Consider the following 19,442-nt stretch of genomic DNA (forward strand, 5'->3'; position numbering starts at 1 on the left):
TGTTGTGCAGGGTAGGTAAACGTCTCCATATAGCAGAGATCTCAACTAACGTGCCATTAAATTACCTATATTGTTAGTCTGCACATAGCTGGCCTTTTGGTGGAGCGAGGTCTGGGGCAATTTGATTTAAGCTAGGCCTCAGAAAATATACTTTTTTTTTTATAACGCGAGGCCTAAAATGTCAGACAAACGACTCTGTTGCTAGTGATTGTTTTCAGTTTCTCGATCGCGTGCAATCTCATTAATTGAAACTTCGAATTTATACTACCAACGCAAGTATGTCGAGCCGGGATGGGACACATCCATTAAAAAATATCTGTTTTCCACTTTGTCACAACACCACCATCATCTCGAGTGTTGAGACATATCGATGCAGGTCGAACTTAAGAGTTAAGACTTAAGACTATACCGTTTAAAGACTCTTCGACCCTATACATGTAGATCGCAGTTCGACAAGAACATTAGAATGCGAACCAAACAATTTCATACCTGCAACCAGTTTCTCGACGCGTCGTATTCACCAATAATAATAATAATACTGATGACGACGTCGACGAGGATCGTGTGTGGCCGCGGCGAACGCCATAATAATAATATAATGGCCCAGGTACACTATAGGTAAATTGTAGGTATTTATCGGAAAGGATTGCGAGGACGAGGATGTAGGCAGATGATACAAGGCATGCACGACGGCGGTGATATGGGTATACAAAATCAAACGCAAAACAATAATAATAAGTGTGCAGTGAAATACAATTTAAATCAAAAACGCATTCGACTGTGTGTAGGTACGGGTGTCTGTATAATTATTATGTATATCATATTATAATATATAATCTCTGGGGGTTCAGAACAAGAAAACCCGTCATCAGTTGCTCGCGGTAACAAACAGTATTAGCATTAATTAACATTTATAATATTTACATGGACAAAAAATAATAAAAACTTGATGCAATTCTCTGATACCTATAAAAAAAGTCATTAATAATTCGATAAAAATGGGCTGAATACAAATCAACATGCTGATGATAAAATATTGCAAAACACAACAAATAATAAATATAATTTAAGTCATCGATATCGTATCAATATCATGGCCACCGTTATACTGAACGCGTTAGTCAACAAGTTCAGAGAACGTTTGGTCAAGATCGTCACAAATGTATTTGTATTTCTCTTTCTCGTGTACCAACTCGTCTGCAAAATAAAACAAAAACGAAATGTTCAAAGCCATCATTTTTTTTCCAAAATCGCTTTAATATATTTTTTTCTTTTACATTGTTTTATTGGTAAAACATATAGCACTTGGGATGACAATAAATATATGTAAAAAAAAATTTTAATAATAATAAATAATAATTCGTAAAATAAGTTATCAGTGATTACGATCTAAGTGTTAATGAAATAAATCGTCTGTACAATACAAATAAGACGTAGGTAATATATATATTATTTATATACTGAGATGATTATATATCAGAATTTGTGTTTTTTTCAATTATATTTTTATCGTAGGTTATTTGACTAACAACGAAAACAATACAAAGCTCTATATAAATCACAAAAATACATTTTTTTTTTTAATAGACATTTACAGTTAGACAAAAGTTAGGTTATGGTTTTTTTTTTTATGTTATATAAATAAAAACTAAGCGTATATATAAATAATAATAACGTTTGGATAAAAATTAATTATATTCAACAGACGTTTTCCGAAGAACAAAAAAAACATTTTAGGTACACGTGACGCCACGGCCGGTACAAAGTGTCAATAGACATTATACGATTTCTCTCAGGTGGAGAAAAAAAGTACCTATCATAGAAATAATAGTTACAATTTTTTTTTTAATTATTCACTTCGGGGTAGTCAAAGGTCACACCTACGGCGTTCCGTACAATTTTCTACAAGCGTAAAAACAAAGCCGAAATAATATCGTAAAATCAGTAAGCTATGAAATACAATACATTGCAAAACAAAAAAAAAATTAAATAAATAAATAAAAATAAAATTTAGGTAATTCACTAAAATACACTAAAGTTACAAGTTTTGTGTCGAAAATTTTAACGCGTGGACACGGTGTTAGTAGCACTGTATTATTAAAATTATATTTTATTTATTCGTTTTGTGTTTTGTATATAAAGGGAATGTAGTGTGTGGTAATCGGTAGAGCTGCAGGAGAGTGGTCGGAGATAAAGACGACGGAAATGGATAAAATTTAGTGGAATCGTGTGTGTCGGGAAAGGAGGAGGTCTGTGTGTGTTGTGTGTTTGTGTTTTTTTTGTGTTTAGATGCCATACAAGTCGACAAACGCAAGGTCCAAGCTGTCGCCAATGTCTCTGAATCTCTCCTTTTCGGCGACCAACTCATCTGAAAAGCAAATCAGTTACCACCGGGTCAGTAAAAACGTTCGGACGCGACTCGGGTTTGTGAAAAGAAAATTTTGGACAGGACAGTATCTCGGCGGAAGTGTGATATATATATATAATATATACGTAGAGCCCAATCACATAATTGTACATATATAGAAAATAAGAAGACGACAAAGCCGAATAGAATGATAGTCGATTGGTTTCGCAAATATAGAGGATGTTAGCAGGTTTTTAGTATAATAATACAACTACCATATAAGAATGAAAAAATTAATAATATACATAATATAATAATTCATTAATAACATTATTATAGTGTTAATGGTTTCTAAGGGCAAGAATCACGTGGAAGAAAATCGATAGTGTTAATCCGTCCGTTAATCTTACACGCTTATTAGACATTCATTAGTCATATATAGATTTGTGTTTAGTACGGAAATTATAACGTAGAAATATTAGTAGGTTTAACAACGACAGTATCTAAGAAGTCACTATTAAAACAAAAATCAAATTTTACCAAAAACAAAAAATATAATATGTATAAACATATTTTAATAATTATTATTTCAGTGTTGGTCGATCATGCGAAGTCTACATTAAAATAATTACCTATACATTAACTATGGTCTGTGATTATATACCTATTAATAATTTGAAATGTTGAAAAATGAACAAAAGAATCGAATTTTTTTGTTATTATTTTAAACTGTATATTTATATAGATGCACATACATTTCTTATAGATAGGTAGGCGTTACGCACGATGTGTGCATATTGTGATTCATTTTGTTCATCGTAAAATGTCCATTACGTGCAGTCCTACACTCATCGTACCTACGTATATACCATACACTGTAATTGAGACTGTATACTAGTCAGTTAACGTCAAGGTATATTGTTATAGACTATAGAGAATAATATTATGTTCGGAATTGAATACGGTTTCTATTGTTTTAAAGTTTCACGATGTGCGGTAATATCGTACTCGAATTATTATAAAAAATACGGACATTATATTAGTGCATTTATCACCTTCGAATATTCAATAAATAACGGTCGCACACGATGAAAATGTTTATTGTGATTCGAAATGAACCTATGTCTCCCTCCCCACCATGCCACCTGTGCCATAAAATTGATTTTTAAATCCCCAATGAAAGACCAACATATTTTCTTTGAGCGTACATAGTATTTGTCAACACGATGCATAAATATAAACATTCGAATATTATGAGCGTTAGTACCTACTTAGTATATAATAATATAGTCGTTCATACGGTTAGTAAGCAGTATAGACGTATAGTGATAGGTTAGAAGAAGAAGAAGAAGAAGAAGAAAGACAAAAATTAATTTATAAATTATAATACAAAATATAAATTAATTTAATTACTATTAAAATGTGTATAGTCAAACCTGTGCAATAACGAAGTTAGTATGGAGTGCGGAAATGTTAAACAAAACATAAATATAACGAGTGTAAAAGTATAAAAAAAATTGTTTAAAAAATTAAATAATAATATTAGATAATTTTTAATAAGGAGTAGGAAATTTGCTAAGAAGGGACGGGGAAGGAAAACGCGGGACGGTATGTTATTTTACATGTTTTGAATGTCGTGCAGGGTGGCCTCCATTTCCTCTTGCAGATGTTTGTTCTTTTCCTTTTCGCCAGTTAAGTCGTCTGTGTTGCGTCAGGTCCACAGCAAAACACACACGCGCGTCACACATGAAAACAAAACATTTAGCTAACATGCACAAACAAGTGAAAATAAAAAATAAAAAACCAAAACAATATCTAAATACAAGTCACTAGACTACTGAAGATGATGTTTAATAAAAAAAACAAATAATAAAACTCTACGTGCCGAAAAATCAGACAAGTATAATATTATATTATTATGATGTTAAATACAGAATCAAGGATGACAAATCCGGTGGCACCGAAGTGTACATTTAAATCGCCAGGACATTGGCGAATGTTACCCCTCACCGCACCCCCACTCTAAATAAGATCAAATTTTAGGTAAAATGTAAGTACACCACACAAGTACGTGCAAATATGTACACGTTTATACGTAAACAGTACATATTATACTATTACATATCATAGTGTCGCTGTATATAACATTTACATCACCACTTGAGACAATATTAGACGTCATGTTCGGCGCCACCGAGGATGATGATGATGTGTGTCTGCGAATTCGTTGGTTACACCGCAACGATACTCTATTTAGGTTTATTATTATTTATTATAAACATTCGCACGCGCAGAGTGCAGACCATCATCGTATTATTATTATTGTAGTAATTATGTGATATAGACACAAAACTATATCGATTAATCGGCGTTATTTGATTAGAAACACTTGGCCTTCGGACAACACATGAGCGCGATATTAGAAAACAATCTCAAACACGATAAAAACACATTTTATTTATTTATATTTTTGTAGGTATAGTTCTCGATTGTTTACCATGCGCCTCCCCGTTGTGACATTGAAACTTCAACGGTCTTAGATCATGCTGCCGATATTTTGTGGACTATACAGTCTAACTAGTCAAGACTAGACGTCTTGTACAGTTGTATGATGCATAGTGCACATAAAATTGGTGGGGACCGAGGAATCTCATTAACGTATACAGAGAATCCCCATCAGCTTTTTTTGATCGCGAAATTCAGAAGACCCTGTATGTTATATTTACATGCATAAGACATGAATGAGATCCGCGGAAAAATATATTAATACTCCAGCGTAAAAAAGTACCTATACGCCACGCGGGATATTAGGTACCAAAATATTATATTACGCGACACACTATGCGTTTAGATATTGCTGATCTTTTTTGTATAAATATTATTATAATAAACTATCGATCCCAAGACTGTAAACCGATATAATAGTATTTTTGAAAATATAAAACAATGTACGAGGGAAACGTAAAACTCACCTTCGAGCCTGTCGACTTCCTTCTGCAATTTCTGCACTGATCTCTCAGCGAATTCAGCGCGTGCCTCAGCCTATAAGTGGAAAAAAAAATCGAGTGTCGATTAATGTCTGTTTAATATTTACAGTTTTGTAATGTTTTTGTTTTTAACGAATAAACACAACAAGTATAATATTATAAGTGTATACAGAGTGTATTATCCCGAGGATATGACGGTTTTACAATTATATACAAATTACATTAAAAATATCAAATTCTCGTGATATGGATACACTCTGCACACACTACACATAGAAGAAAAACCATGCGGTATAAAAAATTCGAAATCAAATTAATTAATTTAAATAAAACGATCGTATATTATGACAGTGATATTGTTAACGAAACACGGTGTTATGAACTGCAAACGAACACTTCAGATTTAAAATTATTATTAATATTATAATATGTATATGACGATTGATGGCGGCGTGTGCGGATAATCGTGCGAAAACTGTGAACTCGTTGAAAGCATCGAGATGTGCATTATTAACAAATAATTATTATACTTAATACGAGTCCACCGTATACAACGAATACATCGTACACGTGAAATCAGGACGAAAACTTCAAAATAACGATCCAACTTTTTTTCATGTTACCGTAATCACATAATATACACGAACAGTCGTGATAAAGAAAAAACCAGCTGTTCTGTGTCGTACTCAGCGGAGCTTCAATATTAAGTCAAAAATTGAGTTACGGCAATCTGCGACCGACGAGTAGAGAAAGACATACATAGATAATTATAAAAAGAAAAATATACGAGAAAAATGTAGAATGAACATTATAAATTATATAATAATTATGAAGACATGTATTAAATATGTATATTGAGCTTATACCTCTTTGAGCTGTGCTCCGAGACCTTTCACTTGTTCCTCAAACGTTTCTTCCCTTTGTGTGGCCTATATTTATTTTTAAGTATATAAACGTGCGCCATGTTTGTGAGTTAAGCGTGTACAAACCAATTTGCAAAAAAAAAAAAACAAAATCAAGTTAGACAAAAGTATTATAACACACGTTAAGATAATGTATTATTAAATTTGGTTTTGTAATTTAGTAAGTTTCGTGGGAAAAGTGTCATATTAAAATCACAAGTTTTATTATTAGGTATTATATAAAAAAGGTACGAGTGGTGTAAGTAACATTATAAGCCTTGGTGGTATTTTTTTTTTTAATTTTCTTAAGCAGGCTAAAATGCAAACAAACGCAGCCTGTGAATTTTTTGTTTTTTATATAAAATACCTCCTTCAAACGGTTGGTCAAAGTCTTAATTTGGTTCTTATATTCTTCTTCACGTTGATTTGCCTGTCCAAAACCATTAGTTAGAAATTTAGAAATTTTTTATACAATAGGATATCTTTAAATACTATACAAGGATTTATGGATTTCTAAAATGTCCCGTCAGTTTATTAACGCATCTGCCTATAATATTCTATCTGGATCTTTATTAGAAATATCCAAACTCAAATTAACTAAACTATTTTTAATTTTATAAGTCAGTTATTTTTATAAAATTGAATTGCCCGGGATGATTGAATGAAAAATATTTCCCCATTTAGTTGAGTCTGGCCAAATAGTTATTTTTTTCTAATATTTGGTCAACAATTATTAATTTATAAAATAGTCTGAATCAATAATGTAAACCTCCTTTGGTCAACAGATATTGATTTATAAAATATTCTGAATCAATAATGTAAGGTTTTAAAAACAATAAATGTCAATTATTGGTTTATCTATAACATATTATGTTGATAAATATTATAAGAAAACTAATAAATATTGTTTTGTAAACGTCTTATTGGTCGTAAAAATGAATGTAATTAATTTAACTGAATTGTATACGTGTACCTTTTCTTCCGAAACCTCGAGAGATTTCAAGTTGTTGCCAACAACACGTAATTCTTCTTCCAATTCCACGATCTTTCTGTAGGATAAAAATTAACACAAAATTATTACAACAGGTAATACAAAAAATAATTATGTTCACTAGATACTAAGTTAATTTTTTTTTAAAATATCAACTCAAACTTAAGGGTTTCTATAATTTGATCGAAGGTTTAAAGAAAATGTATTTGTTTACTATAAATACCCTTAAAAGTTACATGAGTAAATATTACAACAGAAAAAATTGGTAATTTTTGATTGCGATGTAAAGCCACTCGGACGCAACACACTACTTTCAAATAAAGCAAAAATACAACAAAATATGTTCACGTAAAAGGTGTACCATCTTTGTTGTTCAGCACTTACCAAAAAGTAGTCATCTAACTATGGTCTAAAATAAGGGTGGAAGTATTTTTAAATTTATTTTCGAAGTGCGCGTTCTCACTTTTCGACTTTAAAACGACTAATATACTTACGCATCGCTGTGTTCAGCTCTTTCTTCAGCTCTTTCCAAATCTTGTTCCATCATGACCAATTTACGGCCGACCTAATTGCAATTGAAAATAAAAAAAATATAACAAACTAATTTCATGCAATAAAACTAAAAATAATAAAATATCTTGGACAAATTGGAAAAAGGACAAAGATATAGATAATGTATAATATTATAACATTATATAATATGGATAGATGAAAAACACACAAAACACAAAAACAAAAAAATCAAAACCGAAAACGAAAACTAAAAAAAAATTCAAACAGCCGCCGAATAGAAACTATATTAAGCTTCAGTATTTTTTTTATGAAAATAACTATGATTGTAAATAAAGCCCAAAAAAACTTAATAAAACTAATTATGCGCGCAACAATTATTGTTTAAGCGTAGTATAATATTATATGATATAATAATACACTACAGTATATGTTCTGCTAAAGCAATGAAAAATCGCAATCATAAAAATTATCCAACGATTTCCTTTAAGTGTTTTTCGTATGTGTAAATCTAATGATTTATTAATCGTCCTTACGATTCGCCTGATTCGGCACGTTCTTCGGCTCTTTCCAAGTCGGCTTCAACCATGGCCAGCTTACGCGCTACCTAATCGCAATAATTTCCCAAAAAAGATAATTAAACAAAAACGGTCTTAAAATGTTTTTTATACAAATATTAAGTTATAGGTAAATTGATGAACACACACACGCACACGCGCACACATTATCATATAATATACATGTATTTATGTATAGTGGTGTAGCGAAGATATATATATATATATATATATATATATGTGATGTAGGTCGGGGCGAATAAAAATTACTTCATGAAAATCAGACTTTTGAAGTCTCCGTTACTGTTTTCTCCTATGGTGAAATAAAATACCACCATTCCCTTGCCCACTTCTTAAAACAAACACATTTAGCTGCAGTATACCTAATAGGATTTCTATAGTTAGTAATTATTGATGGGCGCCTTATTATAATAATATAAATGATATAATACCATTATGGCAACGCGGATACATATAAATATGTAATATCCATATTATATTTTTCGACCCATAGTGACCGTCAAATAAGACAGCCATAAGGCTTTATAGAGAAACTCAAGATAAATTCGTCGACTTGCAAGGCTGATGGTTTAAAATAAAAAATGACGGATTATTGTTATTTGTTGTGGAATGTGGCACGAGTGGTGTTTCATTCAGTGCCTAGTCCCTTAGCTACACCACATTAAACATTTACATATTATATTATATTAACTTGTAACACTCTACAGGATGTAAACGTTACTATTATTGACTAGGAATGACAGGAATGTATAGGTTTGTACAGTCAATATGATATGCAAAAGAACACCAAGACAGTGAAATTGTTAGATTTCGACGAGTTAAACAAAGAACAACAAACCACAAACAGCCTAACGAGTTATCCTATATTATTCCAATATACTTAATTATGCAGACTGTATGGCTTATATAACAAAATTCCTATTGAATCCAAGTAAACTGACTTTATAATATACCTAGATGGTCGACAATAACGTTTTACAATATAAAGATTAACATTTAACTTAAAATTACATTATACATTAAAAAAAAAATAATACTGATCGATATACTAGTGACGTATTTTACAAACAGACGTATTCAAAAACATTAATTTTAATTGCTTATCTAGTAAAAAAAATGTTTATATAATATCAACCAACACGATAAATACATAATATATTAGCAGATACATTGCATTGTAATTATTATAAGTAATAACACGTCATAATATTATACTCATATTATTATTTTATGGCGAATACCGATTCAGCCAGGACACTCAGTAGTTATTATTTTTATTATATTTGTAAACAAATACAAAACAGTAATAATACCCGTCATTTGAAATCGGTTGTATATTACCATTATGGATGTACAATGCCTTATTATGAAAATAATCGTGTCTTAGCTGAACGAGTTTACAACCAATAACTACATACTTAAACTTTCGCGACGATTACAAACCGTGTCCGTTCACAAGATAACATTCGAAACTTCGAAAGAACCCACACGTAACGACAATAATATTTCATAATAAACTAACAATTAAAACGAGATTCGTCAATCGTCCAGACAAAAAATCGAATGATTATACATTGTTATAACACGGGAATATTAGCTCATGATACTTCTTCAAAATTGCACTCATTCTGTATGCGAGGGAACATCTTTGAAATTCAAAACGTTTTGCTAATATTATAATATTGTCTAGAAACTGTTATCATTTTTTATTGGTAAACCAATCGTATACAGAGTGATTGTTTAAAACGTAACACACGTTAACATTCGTGTCCCGTATATTATGTTCGTCAAATTTTTATAGCTTATTAAATAGTGGCGATTTTTTAAAAGGCTGCTAAAACTGTCAATCTTTAATTATTTTATTACGAAATAAAAAGAGCAAAAAATGTTCAATATTGTTTAGGAATATTTGGCGTAGAATTAATATTCAAGTTGTTTTTTTTACATAATAGCATTTAAACGAATATTTAGACAGTAAAAAACACTAGTGGTAGAGGAAACTCAGCGAAATTGTTCAAAAATACTCCACTTATCAAATCGTTGTAAAGCTTAAAAGATATAAATAGAAAGCTATTATTTCAATATTCGTTAATTTTATAGATGAACATTTCATAAAAATATTCCGCTTGAAAGACTGCCACACTAACATATTTTGTTTTCTCTAGCAATAAAAAAATTAGATATAATATAATAATAAAATATATAATTTATTAGTTACATGATTACGATTTACGACTATCAAGTTCAGTTTAAGGAAAAGAGATCACCTATAGTACGTTTTATAGAGAAGGTTATTTCCTATAAATTGCTCTAGGTCCAATAGTTTTTTTAAATTTTTTATAATGATAAACGTGTTTTAATTTAATTTATTTTCAACCACAAAGAACTTCTTAAAATTGAAAAAAAAAACTATTCGGCCGATGCACAGGTATTATACTTATCTATACTATAAGAACCTCGTAAATAATAAATGGTAAAATAGATCCATTTGCCCTTAAGATGACGGTATACGGTCATTTGTTGTCTCTGTCTTACAAGTGCGTAACATAGCAAATTTACGCTCAACGTAATTTACGTTTAGCTCTGTTAGTTTAAACATTATAGTGAATCGACCTATTATGAAACTTGCTGTTAAGAACATTATATGTGTTTGTAAGTGGGTTTTTTACAATATTTAATTTTTTTAGCAAATTATCCGTATAGAATGAAGTGTAAATTAAAAATGCTCATCACTCTCTTAAAACTAAGTTATCGTAAGAAACCCACATACTAACACAGATAATGTTCTTACCATCAAGTTTCATAATAGGTCGATTTACTCAAATTTTTAAACTAACGGAGTTAAACGTTATCTGCTGAACGTAAATTTGCCGTGTTACGCACTTTTAAGACAGACATAACAAATATCTGTGTAGCGTCCTGTTAAATGAACGTCGTGGAAATACGGAATACAATATGTTGTCATATTAAGCGCGACATACTGAGAAAACAAATGTTAGTGTTGCTCCCCGAGAATTAAACAATATTAAAAAGTGGCTTTTCTTTCATGGTAAACGTTTTTTACGATTATTTAGTGTTATATTGAGTCATCCAAAAACACACATTTCGAGTGAGGGACGTCGAGCATGTACGGTGCTATGTTATAGAATCACTCTGTATAATAAATATATTTTAACGACCACGTTGACAAAAATGTGGACCGCCTCGACGTCAGGAATTTCGACTCGTCGGCGAAACAATGATTTATTATCATCGTTACCTACGTTTTAAACGTATTCTTTGTATTCTCCTTCTTATAATATTATCCATAGATCGAGCATCACACACCACGTCAACGTTCGAAATAACCAAATGGTCTAATTTTTGTGTTTAAACAAAATTATGTCACGTCCTATCCATATTATGATATTAGATATCTACGTCATATTATTATTATTATTAATAATATGTCGTCATTGGTTATCGTACGAAAAATATCCATTAAAGGGCAAATCGATTTTTTGGACGGCGCGATTATTGATTATTCTTAAAAAACAAAAATATATATTACATACTAATATAATATTATTATTTAGTTTGTGATTGAAGTTAAAAGTTATATATCTATCATTAATGTATGCTTTGTACGTACAAGGTATACATGTAAGTAAAATAATTTCATGATTATGATATTTGAATAGGAATTGTTGTTCTTCGAACACATTATACGGAAAAGCAACATTACCGGGTAATTATTTCAACTGTAGTTCCGAAAACAATGACTAATCAGACGTGTTCTTATAAGGACGATTCACATCAGTATGAGTGTTTTTAAATTATTTCTGCTGGATTATTTAATATTTTAATTTTACAGATCTACATACCTATAGACACAGGACATACAAGTAACAACATCGTATTATTATTATATTGTATAATATGATACGCGTACATAAAAACGTAAAGACCTTGGAAATATAATTTCGTCGCTTGTGTAAAATTTAAACACGTCGAATGCATAGGTCGTGAGAAAATGATAATAATGTTTTTTACATTTATGTATATTAATATAATAATATGTGTGTGGGACAGTAGAATGTAGATAAGAGGTAACGAAAACGCCGATTAGCAACTATGAAAAGAAACTGAATTAATTTGTTGTTAATGCAAACGGGAGGGACAAAAAAACAAAATAATATAATATAAAATTCTTAGTCCCTCCCCACAACGATGATAATATTATAATATTGTTATATTTTGTCCAAACAAGGAGATCGGACGTTACACCAATAAAAAGTTGTATTCCCATAGGATTTTCTAGAAAACGACGAATATTGCATCCGAACGATTATAATATTTTTAACTGAATAAAATTGATGGCCGTCGATCGTGGAAAACTTATAATAGGACATAGAGGTTTGGTGTATAACCATCAATGTATTAATTTAATTTTTCATGAGACACATACCATGTACGTCATCAATATGCGATTACCAACCCCCGGGAGTCTAACCATACTCTTTTATCGTAAATTGATACTGTTGCGTAATATTATAGGCTAACAATTTTTTCTGGAAGACTTATCGCAAAAATATTGTGACGTTGATGCTGTTATAAGTTTATTTTGCGTTTAGCCGCTATTACATTCATGAAAAAAAATCTGTATCCCTCCCAATCGAAATGCCTTGTACACGGATTTGCTAGGACGACGTCTGAATCGGTTTTATTTTAACTGTTTATAATAATATTATTATACAGTTTACAAGTCTTTCATTCGACGATTATAAGACGCGCGCAGTGTACGTCGTTTCAAGTATTTTTCAATACATATAATAATAACAGAATGTGTGTATTTTAGAAGAAGAATTATGATAATGGATGAAACTCATTCCTCGGACAACAAAACCAGTTCTCTCTTTTACAGACCGAATACACCCTTTTCCCCGGATACCGTCGTGTTGAATATATTATTATTATTACACATACGAAAAGTATGTGACGCCTGTAACTCTGTAGTACCGTCATTTTACGAATAAAAATCTTATTAGATGATTTTTTGTTTCTTCATATTATATAACAATCCCAGGAATGCGAATAGTAACTATATGCCACCATGATAACGTTTAACATTTATTATTATTATTATGTCATTTTTAGTGTACACACAATCTTCAACTGAGATTTCACTATAGATCGATTGATTTGTAATATTGTTATTATACATCGTGTCCACTAATCGACTATGAGCTTTTGTTTTTTATTTTTTTATTTATTATCGTACTATGACGTCTTGGGCGGACATGTTTTTTTTTCATCGGACTACGTCAATCTGTCATTTTCGTAATTTATTTTAAACACCGTAATACTGATAACTCTTAGAGAACTTCTCTTACAATATTAAATATTAATATGGTATAAACATCGTAGACACTGATTGAATATAACATTGTAGTCACTAGTCACTACAGAGTCAATGATCACCTTTCAATTGCTCAATTCTAACAAGACAGCTCATATTTTTAGAACCATATTATTATAATATATATTATAATAACTATTATGATACTAAAAATGTTCAAAATAATACAAAAATAAATTAAAACAGAAATACTGATTTATTCAGTTACACAAGAAAAATAATATATCAAACAACTCAAATATTAGATAAATTATTAAAACTCCCATTAGTTTTTAGCCAACTTAAATTAAATACCAAAACATTAACATTGTGAATAACAATAATAAAATAATAATAGGTACTATTATTCATTATCATTAAAAGCATACAGTTTTGTAAAAGTTTGTTATAAACAAAAAATGTATACATGTACAAAAATTACGCGTGTAACATTAATTACGTAAGATTACGATTTATTAAGTAGTACAATTTGATAGAATAATATATATCTGAACAGCTTTTTTTGATATCGACTTTTAAATAAATAGATTTGATATAAATTTTAGTTTTATAATAGAATTATGAATACATAATAAATCTTATGTTATTTTTTATTATTTAACACAAAAATAAAATTCAAGACACTTAAAAAATATGTAATCAATTTCTTACAATATTTTTAAAAACAAAAACATAACAGAAAAAAAACTTGACAATAGTTCTTAAAACTTATAACAGCCTATGTCAATGGTATATAATTTTGAAGTAGGATATATTTTAATATCTAAAATGTCAATATTACTTGGATTCAATAAAAAATGATAATTAGGTAATGTAAACAATTTAATAATGGTAAAGTTTAAATTCACAAAACAATAAAAATTAAAAATAATTGTTTGCACAAACTGCCAAAACTCATAAAAATATACCAACAGCGAAAACGCCGATATTTTTATAGATGGTTTTTTATTATCTTTAAGCCATTAGTAATAAAATTTCCATTTTATGGACTCATTTGTTTTCACACAGATTTTGTATGAGTCACATTATGCCATATTACAGTTGCACACAACTGACATTTGTAAAATTATTGATTAGTAAAATTCAAGTGAGATAACGATTTAATAGTGTTAGTAACACACTATCGTTCACCTCATCATATTTCTTATCAGCTTCTTCAGCCAAGAAGCGGGCTTCCTTTAGCTGATTCTCCAAGGCATCCATACGTTCTTCATCGGCCAAACTGCGGTTTTCCAACACCTTACGTGCACTATATAAATCCCAACCAATAAGTTACTCCCTATAAATCTAGAGCTTATATTGTACCTATTAATATATTTATATATCTACTCAAGGGATTTATAACTCCTAACAAAAAAATCTACTTATTTTAATTTTCCTAATCAAATCAGTCAAATGAACAATACCTACAGTGTCCATGTAGCCACGTCGTGTTTTTGTGCTTATCAGGAATATAAGGACAAGGTTGTAAAAAAATTTGAAACACAATAAAAAAAATACTCAGATGCTGTTATTTTACCTCCTCATATTTTTTGTCAGCCTCCTCGGCAATAAGTTTGGCTTGTGCCAATTGAGCTTCGAGAATGGCTACTCGGTCATCCTCCATATTTGTTCGGTTCTCCAATGCTTTTCGGATCCTTTTAATTTACAAATAACAACACATCAAACAGATGCACACGCAGCGTTATTGTTTTAGCGGGTAAGTAGTACATAATAAATATAGGTAATTTAAACTAGTATTTTCTACTTGAAAACAAGTTAGTAAGTAGTGGATTATGTAATACATAATTGATTATGATTTTCCTATTTCCTATTAAGTACCTAATCAAGAATCTAAAATGAAATGTTGGTTTATAAGCTGTTGTCTATAGTGAAAGTATTAATTCATTTGATGCATAAAAGTTGTATAAACTATAAAATAGCAACTATTTAATACAATGATTTTGAAGAAATCAAGTGAACAAAAGTAATTAATTTTAATAATAATATCAAAAATTTGGATAGTATAAATTTGTAAAAATTGTTAATCAATTGCATATTTATAAATTTAAATAAATCGGTGAACACTAATTAGACAATTTGAATACAAGATAGAAAATAATATGTAAGGTCCTACAATTTTATCGAATTTCTAAGAAAGTAAGGTTAACAAAAAATAAATGTATCCATAATTTCATTTTTGAAATATTTATATTAATTCAAACCATAATGTATGTGTAAATAACATGCAGAACTTATTAAATGTAATTAAAATAATTTAAGTTTTAAAAATGTCAGTGGTTATTAAAATTTCAATAAGATATCTTATAGTATAGATAATAGATACAACTCAAATATTAACTATATTATTATCTCAACACATAAACCCTTTTAACTTTGTCATTATTTAATTTACTAATTTTAAATTTATAGTTGAAGACAATTTCCTTGATATAAATGTAAAGCATATCTCTGATACCTACTGGTTAAAAAAATATAGATATCATTCTTTATATTAGAATAGAGTATCTGTAGCTGAACTTAAATTAATTTAAATTCAATTATCTATACTTATTACTAAATAAACAGGCATGTCAAATAGATAACATTGCGCATAAAATATTCTACAGACTTTGAATAAACGCTCAAGTATATGGTTAGGCGTTAGGAACATGCACAATGATAGTGAAAATTAAACTTTAGGTAACATGCCTGTCTATTATGTCTATTATACCTAGATGTTTTTAACAATTGTTATCAATTCCGTAAACAAACATTTAAAATGTTGAATACCCAACACAAATAATTATTTAAATTAAAGATGACAATTTCTGAAGTATACAGATACCTATTTCGAAATTGTATTTAGTAAGAAGTAAATATTTATATAAAATTAATTCAGAAGATGTTTTATATTCACTTTTTAAGGGATTTGAATAGGCAAATCTAATGAGGGTTTAATAAAAATGATTATCTATTTTTTTATAAAAATTTAAATAGGTTCATATTTTAATAACATACATCTACCAAATAAAATAAAAAATTACCCCATATAATTATGATGATTGATAGGAGTATAGTTACAAATTTATAGATAAAAAAAGTTTTATACCAATGCCAATCAAAATATAGTCATTATAAACTAAGCACATTTTTATAATAAATTGAGCGAGATTATCTAAAATGAAGTTTTTGTAACTTGGATAAGTTCAGTAGTTTTCAAGCATTTATGATAAAAATATCATTATGTTATAAATATAATATTATCTTTATTCACACCAAGTTTAATTTGTGGTTTTTACATTTGATTTACATGCACACAACATTCACATAGGAGGTTTTAATAAAATATTTAAGAACTGATGTTAGTTATCAATTATTATAGTATTATAAGTAAATGAGTACTAGCATTTTTAAACGTAGTTAATACTACATCTTGCAAATTAAATCAGACAAAACATTGGTAATGGATATATATATTAGTAATTTAAACTTACCTACATAAAGACGACGTGACAGAATTTACAACAAGATAATGTTAATATAATGATTTTTAAATATGTACTATATTTAATGAGCCTATTAAAATATATTTAACTAAAAATACCTCTACCTAATAAATAATTTAACTTTTACATGTATTATCAGCTAGGATTGAATAATTGTATTTATCTACAAGATAATATTATAATAATTGGTTTTTAACGTTCAAAACCTATTTGATATTATTAAAATAAATGTAGGAACTAGTACCTATAAATGGTTTTTGAGATCAAAATATAACATAAGATCTAAGAATCTATGAGAATCCTAGAATCCTGAAACACTAATACCTTTGACAAACATTTAACACACACTTACCGTTCAGACTCATCAGCAGCTTGAGATGCCTCGGCCAACTTAGCAGTGGCCGTGGCCAAGCGCTCTTCAGACCTTTCAAGGTCCTCTTCCAGCAATTGGATACGCCTGTTAAGTGCAGCAACTTCACTTTCAGCCTGTAATAAAAAATTAACAATAAATATTTAGCATAATGCTGTTTATGAGGGGGGAATTAATTCATAGATTTTTATTGGACCTATGGCTATATTTATACAGGATTCTTTACATAAAAGTAAACATTATGTAAATACAAATATAAATATCCTATTTTATACATATTCAGGTGTAAAATACCAAATTAACAGGAAACCCAACCTAGGCCGTAACTTCCTGAATTCACAGTAGACAAAACTGTCTGTATATTTAACACACATGAAGCCCATTGTTAGGAGATAAATTATTTCATCACGCCTCATCGTTCCATATATAACCTTGAATGATCAGCTTAATTTTATATGCTACAAAACTGTTTAGTTATTAAACTCAAAGTTTGTATGCAATAATGCTTGTGTTTAAATTTCCCTATCATGTTATCAGTATTATGAATGTTTAAGGTTTGTTTAAGATGTCACATAAATAAACATTAAATTGAATCAATTAGGTATAACATTATGTTAATTTATTTTACCCAATAATAAACAACAATTAGGTATTTATATTATATTGTATTTGATCAATGATATTAAAAACGAGTGATATGAATTATGGGTAATTTCAAAATATGTGGGCTATTAGTCCCACGGTAAAACATTTTTAATTCTTACACAACTCCAATTTTTAAATTGCAACAATCAATAAAATATTCAGATAATACTTATTTTTTTTAACAATTAGGTAATTAAAATTTTTTTCCTTGACTAGTTATGAATAAATAAGTTCCATACGAGGTTCCATATTATAGTTAATTGCTAACAATATATTAGATTATTGGTTTCTATATTTTTAATCTTGGTTTCAATAGTTGACTAATGACGGGACCAATGAGTATAATGACTAATGACTGATTTCAACAATAAATCTTAATTTTCTTGAATGATATATGAAAAATTATTTTCTTAGCTTTAAGCAAAAATAAAAATATGAGATACCTACAAACATAGGTACGTTTATCAGCTACACATCTAAATAGATAACGTCTAGTTTTTTTTTTTTATTCATAATAAACAAATAATAACTAATTTAGTATATATCTACATAGGTGGTATACCTATTAATTGTTCAATATTTTCATTAAAAGTACTAGAAATACCTACTATACATGTTAAATTCTAAGTTTAGATCAGGGTTTAGATAAAAAATATGCATATTCAACAACTAATAGGTATTAAAACATGTCACATTAATGATCAAGAATCAAATGTGCTCAGTTAAATGTTTTGTTTCCAATTATCATGTTGTTTTAATCTACAATAGTTGTACAAGTGAATAGCCGAATAGGATACGTAACGTGAACTAAACATGGAGCCAATAACCTACCAAATTATCAATAAAATTATGCAAATACCTACCTATTATACATATAAGATAAGTCCATTTTTACGTTAACATTTACGCTCATACTAAAGTAACTATTTGATAAATATATAGAAAATATTATAGACTACATATTGAGTAAAAACCTTTAGATAGGTATACACTGATAACTTTTTTGTAGCATAGACAAAGTTAAGTCATATTTATTTTATCAATAGCAAATAAATCAATCAAATATAGATGGATAACCAGACAGGTAGGTATTGAAATGGAGTAAAAATCAAAATACATATACGTATAGATAGCCACATAGGCAATTACAATATTTTTTCATCTGAAATTCAAAAGTGTATCTAATGCAAAATATTGGAAAAAGAACGTGTAAACGGGTAGTAGGG

General features: G+C 29.2%; 1 protein-coding gene across 24 annotated transcripts in view; it reads right to left on the reverse strand.

Annotated features, from left to right (window-relative positions):
• The window catches only part of LOC100161663 (tropomyosin-like), a 40,815-nt gene that overhangs the window by 7,521 nt on the left and 13,852 nt on the right, over positions 1-19,442 (reverse strand). For 2 of the 24 annotated variants that reach the window (XM_016800883.2, XM_016800879.2), the window contains 8 exons: positions 17,554-17,687; positions 14,845-14,962; positions 7,722-7,792; positions 7,210-7,285; positions 6,201-6,263; positions 5,320-5,389; positions 3,970-4,048; positions 2,129-2,368 (listed from right to left, as the gene is read on the reverse strand). In XM_016800883.2, coding sequence (XP_016656372.1) covers positions 2,365-2,368; positions 3,970-4,048; positions 5,320-5,389; positions 6,201-6,263; positions 7,210-7,285; positions 7,722-7,792; positions 14,845-14,962; positions 17,554-17,687 — 615 coding nt within the window. In that variant the 3' untranslated portion in view covers positions 2,129-2,364. Of the gene's footprint in view, positions 1-779; positions 1,198-1,236; positions 2,369-3,783; positions 4,049-5,319; positions 5,390-6,200; positions 6,264-6,603; positions 6,667-7,209; positions 7,286-7,721; positions 7,793-8,273; positions 8,345-14,844; positions 14,963-15,232; positions 15,351-17,553; positions 17,688-19,442 lie in introns of those variants that run through there. The other 22 variants (XM_016800881.2, XM_016800877.2, XM_016800882.2 and 19 more) reach the window with 18 other exon arrangements.

This window comes from Acyrthosiphon pisum, chromosome A1, assembly GCF_005508785.2.
Source record: "Acyrthosiphon pisum isolate AL4f chromosome A1, pea_aphid_22Mar2018_4r6ur, whole genome shotgun sequence".
Taxonomy (NCBI): Eukaryota; Metazoa; Arthropoda; class Insecta; order Hemiptera; family Aphididae; genus Acyrthosiphon; species Acyrthosiphon pisum.